Source organism: Hesperophylax consimilis, chromosome 12 (assembly GCF_061612785.1).
Source record: "Hesperophylax consimilis isolate HC1 chromosome 12, BYU_Hcon_1.0, whole genome shotgun sequence".
Taxonomy (NCBI): Eukaryota; Metazoa; Arthropoda; class Insecta; order Trichoptera; family Limnephilidae; genus Hesperophylax; species Hesperophylax consimilis.
In genome coordinates this window covers 28601752-28616877 of record NC_142847.1, presented here as the reverse complement: position 1 = coordinate 28616877, position 15126 = coordinate 28601752, and the positions used below count along the sequence as shown (strand labels likewise).

Genomic DNA, 15126 nt, shown 5'->3' with positions numbered 1-15126 from the left:
AAGATAGGTAAGTTGAATTTTTGGAAGGAAATATATATTTTTATAAGAAAAAAAAAAAAATTCTAAAAAATGTTTTTTTTAATCTTTTTTACTACCACCATGTAGAATCGCCTCCCGAAGTTTGTGTACTTTAGGGTTAAATATGACTTTAGGGCTGTATATACCTTTATGAGAACAGTATTAAAGAAATAGCATAAAATAAAATATATTTAAAGTTAGACATAACGTCCCTCACTAGACGAACCTGAGTAATGAACGTGATATTTAATGTACTTATCAAACGATAATCAACAAATACTAATTATGTTAAGTTAAATAAAATAATTATAACAAACAACATCCTGGTGGGTTGGACGCTCGACTAGCAGTCAGACGGATCGAATTCGCTACTCAAAGCAGGTGCCAACTTACTCCGCCTTCAGAACAATTTGTGCTTAGTGATAAGTATAAATTGTTCTGAATTTGGTAGGCGGGCATGGGTACATTCATTGGACAAGCAACACCTCTACATTCCTGGTGGTTTGCTCGTTTGATTACTCAGCTGGTGTGCCCGGGTTATTGGGTGAGGTTTGTCAATGTCTTGGTGGCGGATGCGTCTGCCCACTAGCTGCGTGGCGGGCCGGATCGGGAGTGACTGGATGAAAGAGACCCTTTGACCTCTCCAGCCGTACTCTCTTGACCCCAACGCCTTGTATTATAGTGGAGGGATGTATTCATATGTCACTCCTGGATACATTGATCCCCAGATTCCTACCCACCACTCACATTGCTTTCCTTCGCAGAACTTTCTTAAGGAAATGTAATATACAATATTCAAGAATACCGGGCTAGCTCAAGCAGGTTCCGTGTCTTCAGTTCGTTTGTATTAAGAGAGAAGAGCCGCCTCCTAGAAGTGGATAGAACAAAGGGGTTTCTTGGAAATAAAACACTATTATTATGGTGCTTTTAAATGCCTTCAAGAAGACCTATATTACAGCACTTGAATCTACGCGTAGGAAAAGCTTAAATCTCTTTGTGGACGGTTAAAAGAATGAAAAATGTTTTTAAATTTATGGGAGGAAAGCAGAGACAGAAATTAATAGAATAAAACATGGAACGATACCGCAGGGATTTTGTAGACGTCCAGGATGGCAGCAGAAGAAAAAACGAATCGAAATATACTAGTAATTAATTTTTTGGTGACAAACACTTTCAAAACACTGTTTAGCAAAGCAAATCTCGAATTCCCAGCGGAGAGCGAAACAACCTGTCTTTACGAAAGCTAGAACTCAAGAGCCCTCTCTCCTGCGTCGGAGCTGGGAACTGGGCCCTCGCCCCGTCTCCCCCGATAATGGTCAACGCCATACCATATGAAAATATTTAAATATACAAAGTACTTGATTTTAAGAAAAAATTTAAATATACAAAGTACTTGATTTTAAGAAAATATTGCGGGGTTGAATGTTTTAATTGTAAGAAAGTTCATTGCATAACATCTCGTACTAAAATCTTCGCCATGACAAGGTGCCAATCAAAACACTTGTTACCATGAGGGATCCCTGAGATACCCCACGCATGTTATCAGTATAAGATTTTGTTTATAGGTTTTTGTAGGAATACCAAAAAAAACCATTACAATAAATGAACTATTTCATCTGATACACAGAGGATATTAATATCACAGATTTTGGTTAAGCTGTGATCCCACTTGATCTATTCTATGTTCTATGATATGGACCATAGAATAGATAAAGTGAGAACCCAGTTGTTAAATAAAGGGCACTGTTATAACAGTTCAACCACTTTTATTATTCCAATTTCAATATAATAATGCCTTGCCGCAATATTAGGAGGGTGGTCTGAAAAGTTTTCTGACCTGACAATGAAACAAGAATTTTTTCTTAAGTTTTTTTTATTTATTTTTCTACATAGTCTCCTTGTAACTCTAAACACCACTACGTCCACTGTTTTGACTGTATTTTTGTTTCGGGCGTATAATGGTGTATCCAAGTATCATCTACAGTAATTAATCGGCGCCAAAACTCGGATTTATTGCGCCTAAACTGCGCCAACAGAGCGTTGGAAATGTTCATTCGAACACGTTTTTGGTCTAACGTGGGTAAACGCTGCACCCAACGCGCGGACAGCTTTCTCATGTCTAAATCTTGATTTTATGTGTGACAGACACGTTCTTTGGACATTTTCATAACCTCTGCTATCTCTCTCAATTTAATTCGGCAGTCGTCTAACACTATTTGGTGAAGTTTAGCAATGTTATCGTCAGTAGTTGCAGTTTTTGGACGTCCCGAACGTTCATCATCTCACAAGCTCTTACGGCCACTTTTAAATTCAGCTGCCCAAAATTTCACTGTGGTAAATGATAGTGCAGAGTCCCCATACACAGAGTCCAATTCATCTTTGATTTGCGTTGGCGTATTGCCTTTCAAAAACAAAAATTTAATAACAGCTCGATACTCAATTTTTTCCATTTTCACAAAAACACACACATCGTCTCACAAACGACTGTCGAAAAGTACCGCCATCTTTGCATTGAGGTCGGAAACTTTTCAGACCACCCTCGTATATGCCTTGGACTCAAGCTGTTGCTCGTTGAGAGTTTCAAATTAGAAGAGAGAAAATTCTGTACTGAAAATAAACGGGAAATGTTTCCAATGGTAAAATAGATATCTTTATACTGATAAATCATAGTAACAACAGAGACATCTATTGACAATAATTAGTGAGCAAAATCAATATCATAGTTTCAAACCTTTTTTATCATAATCTTTTGTAAAGATCTTTTAAAATTAAACACCAGCATTATCCACGATAGCAACTCGAAAACAAAAATCAGAATAACATTTTTAACTGTAATTTTTTTTTTCTAGGTTTTGAATGAAACAGTAGTGCTGGAGAAGGTGAAGGGTCTCAGCAGGGCCACCACGGTTCTCAGCAGTCCCAAGCAGCAGAACCTGCCCGAGGTGGGGCCCACCCACCAGGTCTGCGATGAGACCATCACCCTGTCCAGCAAACCACTAGACCAGACCATTACCATCATTAAGGGTATGCAAATTCTGTTAATTAATTAATAAATAATTCATTGTTGTTTTCGGTTCCATGATAAAACAGAACATTGTAAAGAATGTTGTCAGGTTTGTGAGTTCAATTCCTCCGCTAGCTAAGTCTAAGTCCTCCATCATGATTTGAGAAACATTTCCGCTTAGTGTGATCATGGTAGTAGGAGTTTTTCAAATATTGGCAGGGTATTCATAACCCGGGGATATTTGCCTTTTAACCTGGTGAAGGCTTGAGCATAAAACAGAAAATATTTTAAAAGCCTTCAGAGATGTGCCAGAGATTCATAAAAATCAAAAGTGGAATCTAAAGTTTTATTAGTCCCAAGAGATGTCGATTTTGTTTTTCTTACATTTTTCGAAGCATTGAGGTCAAAATTGAATCGTAAATTATTCTAAAAAGGAAAATATTAAAATGCTCGCATGTTCTCCAGAGACCCATCAGCGTTCCACTGGTTACAAAGAAAAAATAAAAAGTGAAGAAAAGAACTAACAAACACAAACCTAACCCAACCTTTATTTTAATTGTTTTCTGTTTTGCCGTTCTGTTGTACCCGGCTACCATTGTTTTCTTATTGAGGATAATACTTATTGTTACTTATACTTTTTGTAAAAAGAATAAATCTATGGCCAACCAGATTTCTGCTCGTGTCTTACCTCCCATAATCCTAACTAAAAAGCAGAGATCTGTTTGTGTGAGCAAAATTTCTCAAATTCAATGGTGAGCTCTGGCGTCAAGATATTTGCAACACTTTGTCTGTGTGGATTACAAAGTTAACTGTCATTTTCATCATGAGCTAGCTATGTAAGAAAATTTTATTTAACGCAATTAAAAAAAAAACTAAAAGTCTTGAATGTTACAATTAATCTAATAGATTTAATTGCGTATGCCAGGGTTTGATCCTGCAACCTCCGAATTCCAAGTCGAGAGCCTTACCCCTCGACCACTAGTCAAAATAGCTGCAGATTATAGTAGTGGCAGATTACCGAGAGAGTACTGAACAGTTATTTTAGAATTGAAATCTGTACTTATTTTTAAATTTTTTTTTTTTTTTGGGTTGGAGACGATTTACTTGTAGTTCCCGTGAGCACTTAGGCCATAGGCCCATTGTGCCATCTCCCATTTTACCTCAATCCTTTAATAACAACCCAGTCCCTTTAATAAAGTTCACCAGGGTTGTCATTAGGTATGTGGCTATGTCTTCTGGTTCTACTGTACCTGAGGTATCTGAGCCTAGTTCCCACCAGGGTAGGACATTGGCACCATAGGTGAATTGGAGTCTCTTCATCCTCTTCCCATTTCCTGCATCTATTGGTGTTTTCCACTCCCAATATCTGCATGTGTCCCCTGAGATGGCAGTGTCCTGTTAGTAGTCCTACCAGTTCCCTCAGGGAGTTTATGTCCATTTCGAGTAGTTTCTTGGTTCGTATAGGGCAGAGGTTCCCAAAGTGGTCTATATGGACCCCCAGGGGTCGATACCGGCATGCTGGGGGTCTATGTCAGAGAAAAAAAAATTTGGGGGTCCACGAGATTCAAATGAGGGGTATATACGAGCGGACCGCCATTTACCTCAAGTCAACATTTAGGAGTTCCGTAAATGACACAATAGACCTAACACAAATATAATAGACTGAGAAATTACTTATTTGATATTTGTATTCTTATATTTCGTAAAGTTGTGAATTGTGGTATATAAATAGAGTCTACGTTCCTTTTCTCGTCAGAATTAATATATTTAAGCAAAACATTGCACATTGGAAGCCGCGAATTTTCCTAGTTCCCCAACTGGCGATTTAATTTATTAATGACGTTTAATATTTAAATGCACTTCGCTCAGACTTTAAAACTAAGTTTGAGGACATTTTGACTATGGAAATGCAACGTTGAAGAATCGGATATCATGTGACAAGAAGAACTGATCGGAATAAGCACTGACAAATAACTTAAGGGGCAATTCTGTGGGGCTAGCTACAGAAAGAAATTCCCGTTGCTTATCCTGTTTCATTTTCATTTGGTGTTATACCTCACAATTGTGCCAGAATGGATGAAGGGAATATTTTTACTAAAAAAATAAATGATTATCACATGGGACGTTAATAGTTTTAGGAAAATTCAATAATCGGCAGGCAGGGGGTCTACGGCAAAAAAAAAATTGGCAAGTGGTCTATGGGGCAAAAAAGTTTGGGAACCTCTGGTCTAGGGTCTGGTCCTTTTATGAGTACTTTGGATTGTCTCATTCCAGGTGCCATCTCTCATTATTTTAGCGTTGAAATCTGTACTCAAGTAATGTTTAATTCTTCAGATGAGCTGATACGGTGTAACCCGAACGAGTCACTGCTGACGGACGACCTGAGCGAGGTGGAGGAAACACCCCCAAGGCCTGCCGCCGCCGCCTACATGCCTAAGATCATCACCAAGGGATTCATCAAGCTCAAGAACGCCATCTATCCTGAGTTAGTTGATGCCAACACACTATAATTGCATTATCGCCTAAGGGCCTCTGACATTTTGCAAATGATTCGCAAAGTATTAAGCGAACTGTCAAAATGCTGATTTCTCACATTCAATCACATTACATTCCAGATAAATTCAATGTTTTTGAAAGCAGATGAAGAATCTTTTCAGATTTTAATATTGCAAATCGACATTACAATTAAAAATACAGGGTGTCCGGAAACTCGTAGTACAAGCGGGAAACTGGTGAATCTACATCACATTTGGAGTCGATTTTGTAGTATATTTTTTTTTTATTTGAGCTTTCGTTATCGAGTAAATCGAGTTTGAAGTTGATTTTTTTTTTTTTTTTTTTTTAATCAAATTCTTATAAATTATTACTGAAGATCAAAGTACCCAACTAATTAAAACTATTTGAAAGTAAAACAAATGAAGAAACTCGGATTTGAAGCATTATTTTGAAATCACCCTTCATTTAACCCGGTGTAATCATAAAATATTTCTGCTCTGCAGGGTTAAAACATCTGTTATTCAACCCTAAACACCAGAAAAAACTTTAACCCTAAAATAGCCGAAAAATATTTTTTTTTTGGTTTTTTTTTTTTTTTGAAAATGCTCAAATCAAAAAACTTTATGTTTTTTTGGGTTCCCCATGTGGTGTAGATTCTCCAGTTTCCCGCTTGTACTACGAGTTTCCGGACACCGTGTATAACAATCTTAACGCTAACATAGCTAAAGTTTATAAAGTCGCTTATCAGTGGTTTTTATCGTGTACACTGTAATTACCACTTACAAAGGCATTATGAAAGTTGTTTTCACTTCACATTTTTCATTTTATATTTATTATAAAATTTTGACAAACCTTCACAAATATTTTTCGAACACTAAATGTGGTTTCGTAGAATTATTTTGATTATTGGTAAAATTTTAAATTCAAATATAAAGCGTGATGTTTCCTCTTTTTAACACTGTTTAAATCATATATCTCATCTAATGCAAAATATCTCCCAAAAAGACTGTTAATATTAACCCTTAATGCGGGAAATGTATTTCCTACCCATACGGTCGAATGCTGATCAACATCGAAACGGGTAATGCCAATCCTACTTTAACCCTTCCCATCCTCACAAGTTACTTTCACTAAAACTGACCACAGCAACTGAATTGATTTTTGTGCAAACCTAAATTTATTGATGTATCCTATTTATTTCATATAATTTTTCATTCCGTCGACACCGTTTCCGTTCCCAAAAACGGATTTATTTTTAGTCCGGATTTTTTGAACAACAAATTTTCTAGTGGGTTAATAACAATGATTGTAATATCCTTGATATTAGTGTATGAGATCACCCATAGATGGCACTAGATTAGTCCATCAAGTTACCCATAGATGGTGTTAGCTGTCGAGTATTGTAGAGACCGAGTGGATAATAAATAAGGTGGGAACCTCAAGGTTGGGGTCCATATTATTCCAGCCGCCTGCTAATTTAGATATCACAGCTCATTGTCAATCTATGATAAAAGTCCAAGTATTTTGTTGAAGATGGAGTTTTATTTAATAAAAGTCTTTGCTTAAAATTCAAAATACAAACCTGTGTTTTATCATCATTATGAAATTTTCAATTCGATCAAATGGGATGGCTATATATGAAGGTAAATGTAAGAGAGATAGAGCGCGTGCCTTATGGGATAGAACCAAAAAAAGATCTAATGTAGTGAATTTCTTTATATTACAATACAATATTTTAATATGAAAATTGTGTATAGACCTCTTTGTAAAGGTTCCAACTATAATATTACAAACACAAGACATGTATTGTGGCATACATGGACACAGAAATAAAGTTATAGTTTTATGAGTAACCAGAAAAAGCTGATTTCGGAGTTACACACCTAGTTGTAGTAATTACCCCATGTTACATAGGTATGTATCTGTATTAAAATGAATATGTTCCTCTTGTTTCCAGGAGCCCCGTCCAGTCGCGGGTGCAGCACTTTGAGCGCCTGGCCGAGGCGGCAGCCGGCAGTCCACAGACGGGGCTGGACGTTGCGGACGGCCCCACCCGCGTAACCAGGACCAAGACACGCGCCATGGCTGCCAAAGACACAGGAACCGTAAGTCTCTTTCATAATACATGCACTAATAATATGTAGTTAGTACCTGGCTTTAGCCAACTATTCACAGGCCACAGCACGTTCAGGTGAGCATGACTTCACAGGCCGTGCGACAAGTATGTCTCTACGTGTGGATGGATCATTCATGTTCGTCGTTCGGCCTGTGAATAGTCGGCTTTTGCCCAATTTCCCTTTAACATTCAACATGTCAAGATACACAAAATCTCTGTTACCATGAGGGATGCTGAGATACCCCATGCATCATTAAAGGCTATATTCACAGGTTTTGTAGGGTTACAAAAAATTCACTACACAAACAGAGTGTTATGGGACGTACCTTACAAACCTTAACCAGCAACGATTTCTGACCTTATTTTGAGGAAAAAAGGTAAATGAAGGTCTAGTTTGCCATTTTTGTTTTTTTTTTTCAAAACAAACAATTTTTTTCACTCCCAACCCCTCACCCCAACCCGACCTCACACTGTCCAATTCCAATTGATTTTTTAATGTTATTAGGCGTATAAAATGCCATCTAGATTTCTTGCCCTAGCTAAGGAATCACTGGTTAAAATATGTCTTGTACGTCTTGTATAAGCTGATGGTGACCGGGTATGTCATCAAAATGACAATTCAACACACCTCCAAAAAGTGATATAAAGTCATGAAAAGTGATGAAACAAAAATTAGGTTATATAGTTTACATATGTAACTATTAAACCTAGTTTTGTTTCTTCACTTTCAATGACTATAAATATATCACTTTTTAAAGGTGTGTTGAATTTTCATTTTGATGAAATATCATGGAACCTAAGCTGATATGTACGTGGAGGATAAAAATTTAAAAAATTTTGATTACTGGAAATTATGATATCAGAAAAGGTTAAATGACTCAAATAAACAAACAATGATTTTCTAAAAAATGTAATTTATACATATAGAAACATACCAAAAATCAGTCTTATTGGTAAAATTACATTTTCAATACGAAAAACCAAATGTAAATTTATTCTAATAATTGTTCAGGAGGAATCGAAGGTGGTGGCCAAGCCAGACCCGCCGCCCCCGACCAGGAAGGTGTCTCGTAGCAAGATCGCAACTCCCATCAGCGCCCGCGCCATCGCTCAGCTGAAGCTGCCGCTGCCCGTACCCTCCTCCAAACAGGTACAAACTTACCATACTCAACAGAGCTCTGTTAAATATTCTGTAGTTTGACAAAAAAAATAAAGATTGTTCCCTTGCATCGCCCGGAATGAAGCGCTGTGCAAGAGACGAGTGCGATATGGCAAGCCACCAACGATTGCTAGTCAACTAATTAATTGACTAATTCCAGACAAGTGTAAAGCTGGGGCCGAGCGGTGGCAACTTCAGCTCCACTGAGTCGCTGATGTCCCCCAAGCCGCAGTACACCGTCCAGAACATTGTGCGGGAGGATGACGCTCTGCGTAAGAGGGAGGCCATGCTGCAGGCCAGGAGCGAGGAGCAAAGGAGGTAGGAATAAGAAGAATACAAAACAGAAATCAATGCAACAAATCGGTATTACATGCATGATTATAAATAATTTTTGCTATTAATACTATTTATTAAACTTATGTACAAAGCTGTTGCATATTTTTTATTTTTTTATTTTAAAAAACACAAACATTTCCGTGTTACGAATAACCTGACAATGTTTGAAAATCTCCTACTACCACCACAGTAAGCGGAAAATGTTGCTTGTGTTGTGATGGATGACTTAGCCAGTCGAGGAATTGAACACACTACGCCTGGGTGGGACCCAAACGTGATGTCAACTCAGCCACTGGACGGTCACTGATATGTGACCCATTGGCATCTTTCTTCGTTCGCGAATGTGGTGTATGTTTATGATCCACGAAATTTCACTAAAACACATCTCAAAATCATAACTGGCGAAACGGAAATTTTACAGGAGACAATTTTTTCTTCTCATTTTTATGGAATGTACTTAGAGTACCAAAGTTAATAGTAAAAAAATAAATATTGATGTTGTACACCCCATATTACGAAAATATTTTAGTACGCTTGAAGCATTTTTAAGGTACAAAATACCATAAAATCAAGGAAAACTCTGTTAGCTACTAGGACATCCCATTGCGGATTCATACGACGGTTAAAAATGCCAAAAATTTGCAACGGATTTATTGGCATTCCAAGGGACAAGTAAATTTATTTCCATGAGAATAGAAAAATCACTGCCGGCCTATCAGATTACCTATTTACAAAATAATAGTGGGGTAAATTGCTTTGAAAAGGTTAAAAGATCTTTTCTTCCTCGATTTTTTTAAAAATAAATTGTGTTTTGTACGCTTTGCAGAAAGCGAGAAGAGAAGAGTCGTGCCGCTGCGCAAGCCCGGCAGCAGCAGACCATGTTAAAGCTAGCCCAGATGGAGAAGGCTGAGAAAGAGAAGGAAGAGAGAATCAGGCAGCAACAGATTGAGCGAGAAGAAAGGCTCAAAGAGGAGTCGGAAAAGGTATTATTATTTTATTTATTTATTACAGTTGAACCCCGTTATATGAAATCCCAGGGACATCAAAAACCAAAATTCCAATCGGCGAATTCCCACGTAGTTTGAAATTTGAAGAAAAATGAAATAAAAAACATTGCAAAAATTCAAGCTCCAAAGCCGCCCTTTCAAGTTCAGGTAGATATTTGAAGTAAATTTATAATATGAGTCGTTGACTTGTAAAACCCGCTTTGGAATTTTTCTCAAATCTGAAGACTTCACGAAAAACTGATTTGAACACTTTAAATATAAAAAGTATATACATTTTATGCTAAATATCAACATAAACATTATACTTTTGAATTTAGTTTCAATTTACTTTAAGAACTTTTTGTGAATATATCAGAACCAGCAGAAATGTACAGACCGAGTTTTAATGAGTCAAGGACTCATGTAGTATGACTCACTTCATTGTAGTATGACTCACAATCAGATATTAAAAGTAAATTTGTAAAAATAAACATCATCAATATGCATAAATATAAATTTCGTGGCTGACTAAATTAAATAAAGCTTTCAAATTCAAACATTCAAAGTAAATTAATAAAAATACTTTTTATTTCTGTGTAAAACGAAAATTTGCAGCCGATATCATCATCCTTCGAATTCAGGTCTGCTATTCTAAGAAAATTTGTAAAAATGCAACATGTTTCGGTGTAAATGAAGTTTTCAAATTCAGATATGTATTCGAATTTCAAATTAATAAACCATTTTTTATGAAAAAAAATTTCTGGTAATATATTTTTTTGGCGTGAATAACGAATTATTGGGGTTTGAATTAATGGGGTTCTACTGTACACCCTGTCTCGAGGAAAAGTGAGGATTTTTTCCTGAAATTTGACCTACATAATCTTACCCAAAATTTCGTACTTCTAGAATTTTCTTATTTTTTTTTAAAAATGCAAAAGTTTTTTACTTGTTCCTATGCCTCCGAACAAGGTATTATTAACTAACATTACAATCAATTTATTAACATTATTATTGTTTCCCCAATAGAGGCGCAGAGCATTGGAGAGAAGACGAATGGAGGAGGCCGAGAAGCAGCAGCAGGAGGAGAAGGCGCGCAGAGAGGCAGAAGTCAAGCGCAAGCAGCTGGAGGAGAGCGACAAGTAAATTAAACAATCATTTTTTCATCCTACTTGTCTACGCGTCAGTTGGAATATTTGATCCATGGGTAGCTAGACCCACAGGCGGGATGACGCATATATGTGATCCATAAAGTTTCCTTACAATATACATATTGTGTATCAAAACGCGCCTCGTTGTTCGATAGATTGTGAAGGTTATGAATGAAAGTTTTGAAAATAGACTTTTTTTGCATATAGAATACTCTTTCAGTAATCCTCCATAGGATTATCCGACAACTACTATATTTTACAATAATTTTTTTGAATAATAACAAAATAAAGTTGTATAATTAACCAGTACCTATTTGTATGTCAAATTCAGTTGTCCGCCGCATGCCTAGACTTGAGCTTTGTTTACTGATGGGTTGGGTTATCTTACGTTTAACACTTGGTTACTATACCACCATCTAGCTTGCTCTTGCTGACTATTTTACCAGTCACCAGTAACCAGGGTTAGTTATTGTTGTTTTAAGACATTTCAGTTTTCATTTTTTTATAGAGCTATTTATATTTTTATTTTTATTTATTTATATACTAAATAAGTTTTTATTTTTATTTATTTATAGAGCGGAGACGGTTTACATATACAGGGTGGCCACAGACCTGGAAAACCGGGAAAACCGGGAATTATCAGGGAATTTTACCGAACCGGGAATTATCAGGGAAATGTCAGGGAATTTTAAAATATTCTTAAAATATCAGTGAATTCAAAAAATAAAACGAAATTCGTTATTTACGATTTGTGAAGTCCCAAAGTTGTGTTTTATTACTTTTACTTGCGGCGTGTGTAACAAAAGATATGCTGACAAAGACAAACTAGATAAGTAGGTATTTTTTTATTATTATTTTCGTAAATAGCCCTTGCAACACAATCATGTCGTAAACCACCCGCCTTGGTTTTTCCCCTATACTATGTAGGTGCGAAATCTGTAAATAAAAAGCTAGCAAAGTTACAACAAAGTGTCAAAAGGGTCGGACACCCAGTACGGTCGTAATAAAATTTAAAGATCATCATTATCAACATTTTTACAAAGTGTCAATACAGTAGAACCTCGTTAATTCGAAATCCACGGGACATCAAAAATCAAATTTCGAATTAACGAATTCCCACGTAATTCGAATTTTTATGAAAATAAAAAAAATACGCCGAAAATCGATTTTCTCGGCCGCCTCTTCAAATCCGGGTGGTATTTTAGCTGTAAATTCGTATTAATACCAATTATTTCTTTATTTTCGCGGCCGATTACCGTAGCGGCGGGCCCTTTAAATTCAGATATTCGCAATAAATTCGTAAAAATGCTATATTTTTATGCGTAAATCGAGATTTCGCTGCCGATTTCGGTCGCGGCCTACCCTTTAAATTGATATATTTAAAAATACGATATATTTCCGCCCAAATCGAGATTTCGCGGTAATTTTCCGTCGCAGCCGGCCCATTATTTCAAATATCTGAATTTAAATTCGTAAAAATACGATATATTTCCGCGTTAAACGAGAATTCGCAGCCGTATTCCGTCGCGGCCGGCTCTTAAAATTCAGATTCGAAAAAAATTCGCAAAAATACGATATATTTCCGTGTAAATCGAGAATGCGCGGCCGACTTCCGTCGAATACGATATATTTCCGTGTAAATCGAGAATGCGCGGCCGATTTCCGTCGCGGCCGACCCTTTAAATTAAGATATTTGATGTAAATTCGTAAAAATATGAAATATTTCCGCGTAAATCGAATTTTATCGGCAATTGTTCGTCGCGGCCGGCCTTTTAAGTTCAGATATTTGAGAAGTATATTCGTAAAAATATGTCATATTTCGGCGTGAATCGAAATTTTTCGGCCGATTTCCGTCGCGCCGTATTTTTTAACTCGGATATTCGAAGTTAAGTCAGTAAAAATACGATATATTTCCGCGTAAATTAACATTTCGCGTCCGATTTCATTCGCGGCGGGCCCTTTAAAAATCAGATATTCGAAATAAATTCGTAAAAATACGATATATTTACGCGTTAATCAAGATTTCACGGCCGATTTCCGTCGCAGCGGGCCATTTAAATTCAAATATTCGAAATAAATTCGAAAATATACGATACATTTACGCGTAAATCGAAATTTCGCGGCCGAGTTTCGTCGCGGCCGACCCTTTAAATACAGATATTTGGTGTAAACTCGTAAAACTACGACATATATCCGCGTAAAACGTATTTTCTCGGCCCTTCAAACTCGGATATTCGAAATAAATTTGAAAAAATACAACATTCCATTGTAAATCGATTCAGATTTACAAAATAATAATACTAATTAGGACGATGTTAAACCACGTAAAAATACATTTTTCGGAGTTTTACCGCCACGGCTGACTTTTAGATTCAGATTTACGAAATATTATGATTTATTTTCGCAAAAATCTAATTTTTTAGAATTTCACGAACAAATTTTTGTGCGCGGACAAAAATAAATTTCGAATTACGAATTAACGAATTTCGAATTAAAAAAATTTTTGTAAGAAAAAATTTTCTGCGGAAATTTTTATGGCGAAAATTTCGAATTACGCGTTTTTTCGAATTATCGGGGTTCTACTGTACTTACTTTTGTTTATTTGTCTGGTCTTTTCATTTGTACACAAATTGTCTTCAGGCGAAATATCATAAATTTGTAATAAGTGTATTTTGTTTTGAATAGATCATTGTGGTGCAAGGAAATAATAAATGCTTTAGATGACGGAATTCCCTTTATTTATGTATCTGTTCTAATTTTCTGGCGTAGATGAAAATCGTATTTCAAAAATAAAATTTTGAAAGATATGTCCTTATACCAAATAAAACATATCAGGGAAAAATATAGAAACTGCCCTGGAAAACCTGGAATTATCAGGGAATTTTGAAATCCGTTTTTTGTGGCCACCCTGATATAGTTCCCGTGAGCACTTAGCCCATAGGCCCATCGTGCTATGTCCCATTTTACCTCATTCCTTTAACAGTCACCCGGTCCCTTTTATAAAGATCACCAGGGTTGTCATTGGATATGTGGCTATGCCTTCTGGTTCCACAATGTGTCTTCCCAGGTTTCATCTCTCTTCTCCATTCCTCCCAGGTTTCTTAAAGGTTTTCAGTTAGTCCTCTGTGTATTCTGGCAACTATTGCATGTTTTTCGTTTGAATAAATAAAGTACCGAAAAAATGGAGTTTGCTCGCTAGCGTAAACATGACACCTTAACCATAAACCAAAAAATGTACATTTTACAAAAAGGTAAATAGTGGTGTTTGTTTTTACGAAATAACTATTTTAATTTTTAGCATTTTGTATATATACACTATTATAATAATCGCTTTCACTAATTAGACTCTTGCCCGGTTTTTGGGTTGCGGAGTGATAGAGTACCGTTTGTGTATTCCTTCATTTATAAAGCAGAAATCTGCTTTCTGCAACAGCACAAATTCTCAAACGCTTTTCTTCAAGAAAAACAAAAATTCTCAATTATGACAACTTCTTATGTGGGAACCTTATAAGTAGGTTTAACTGTCACATTGGCAAAAATGACAGTTTTATTTACATTTGCAGACTGCGCAAGAAGATGATGGCTGAAGAGTTGGCCGCCGCTAAAAAGCTGCAGGAGATCAAGAACCAGGCTGCGGCTGCCAAAATGCTGTCCAAGAAAACCGGTATGTTATTATGGAAAATCTTGTATTATTTGGGACATTTTTGTCCCAAATGAAGGGCCCGAAAAAACCAAACTTTTCAAGCATGAAAACTTTATAAGCAGGTTTCACTAAAATGCTCTTAACCTTTTAAATGCCAGTAGGTAGAAGTGTAGCTGTGCACAGCAGGCCGTGAATTTTTAATCAAAATAAATCATTTTTA

At 36.4% G+C, this 15126-nt stretch overlaps 1 protein-coding gene across 1 annotated transcript in view; it reads left to right on the top strand.

The window, feature by feature from the left end:
* The window catches only part of LOC149419432 (uncharacterized), a 63008-nt gene that overhangs the window by 43151 nt on the left and 4731 nt on the right, over positions 1 to 15126 (top strand). The window contains exons 12-19 of the mRNA XM_089637827.1: positions 2868 to 3042; positions 5357 to 5507; positions 7476 to 7623; positions 8647 to 8784; positions 8954 to 9111; positions 9956 to 10112; positions 11142 to 11254; positions 14827 to 14927. Coding sequence (XP_089493953.1) covers positions 2868 to 3042; positions 5357 to 5507; positions 7476 to 7623; positions 8647 to 8784; positions 8954 to 9111; positions 9956 to 10112; positions 11142 to 11254; positions 14827 to 14927 — 1141 coding nt within the window. The remainder of the gene's footprint in view (positions 1 to 2867; positions 3043 to 5356; positions 5508 to 7475; positions 7624 to 8646; positions 8785 to 8953; positions 9112 to 9955; positions 10113 to 11141; positions 11255 to 14826; positions 14928 to 15126) is intronic.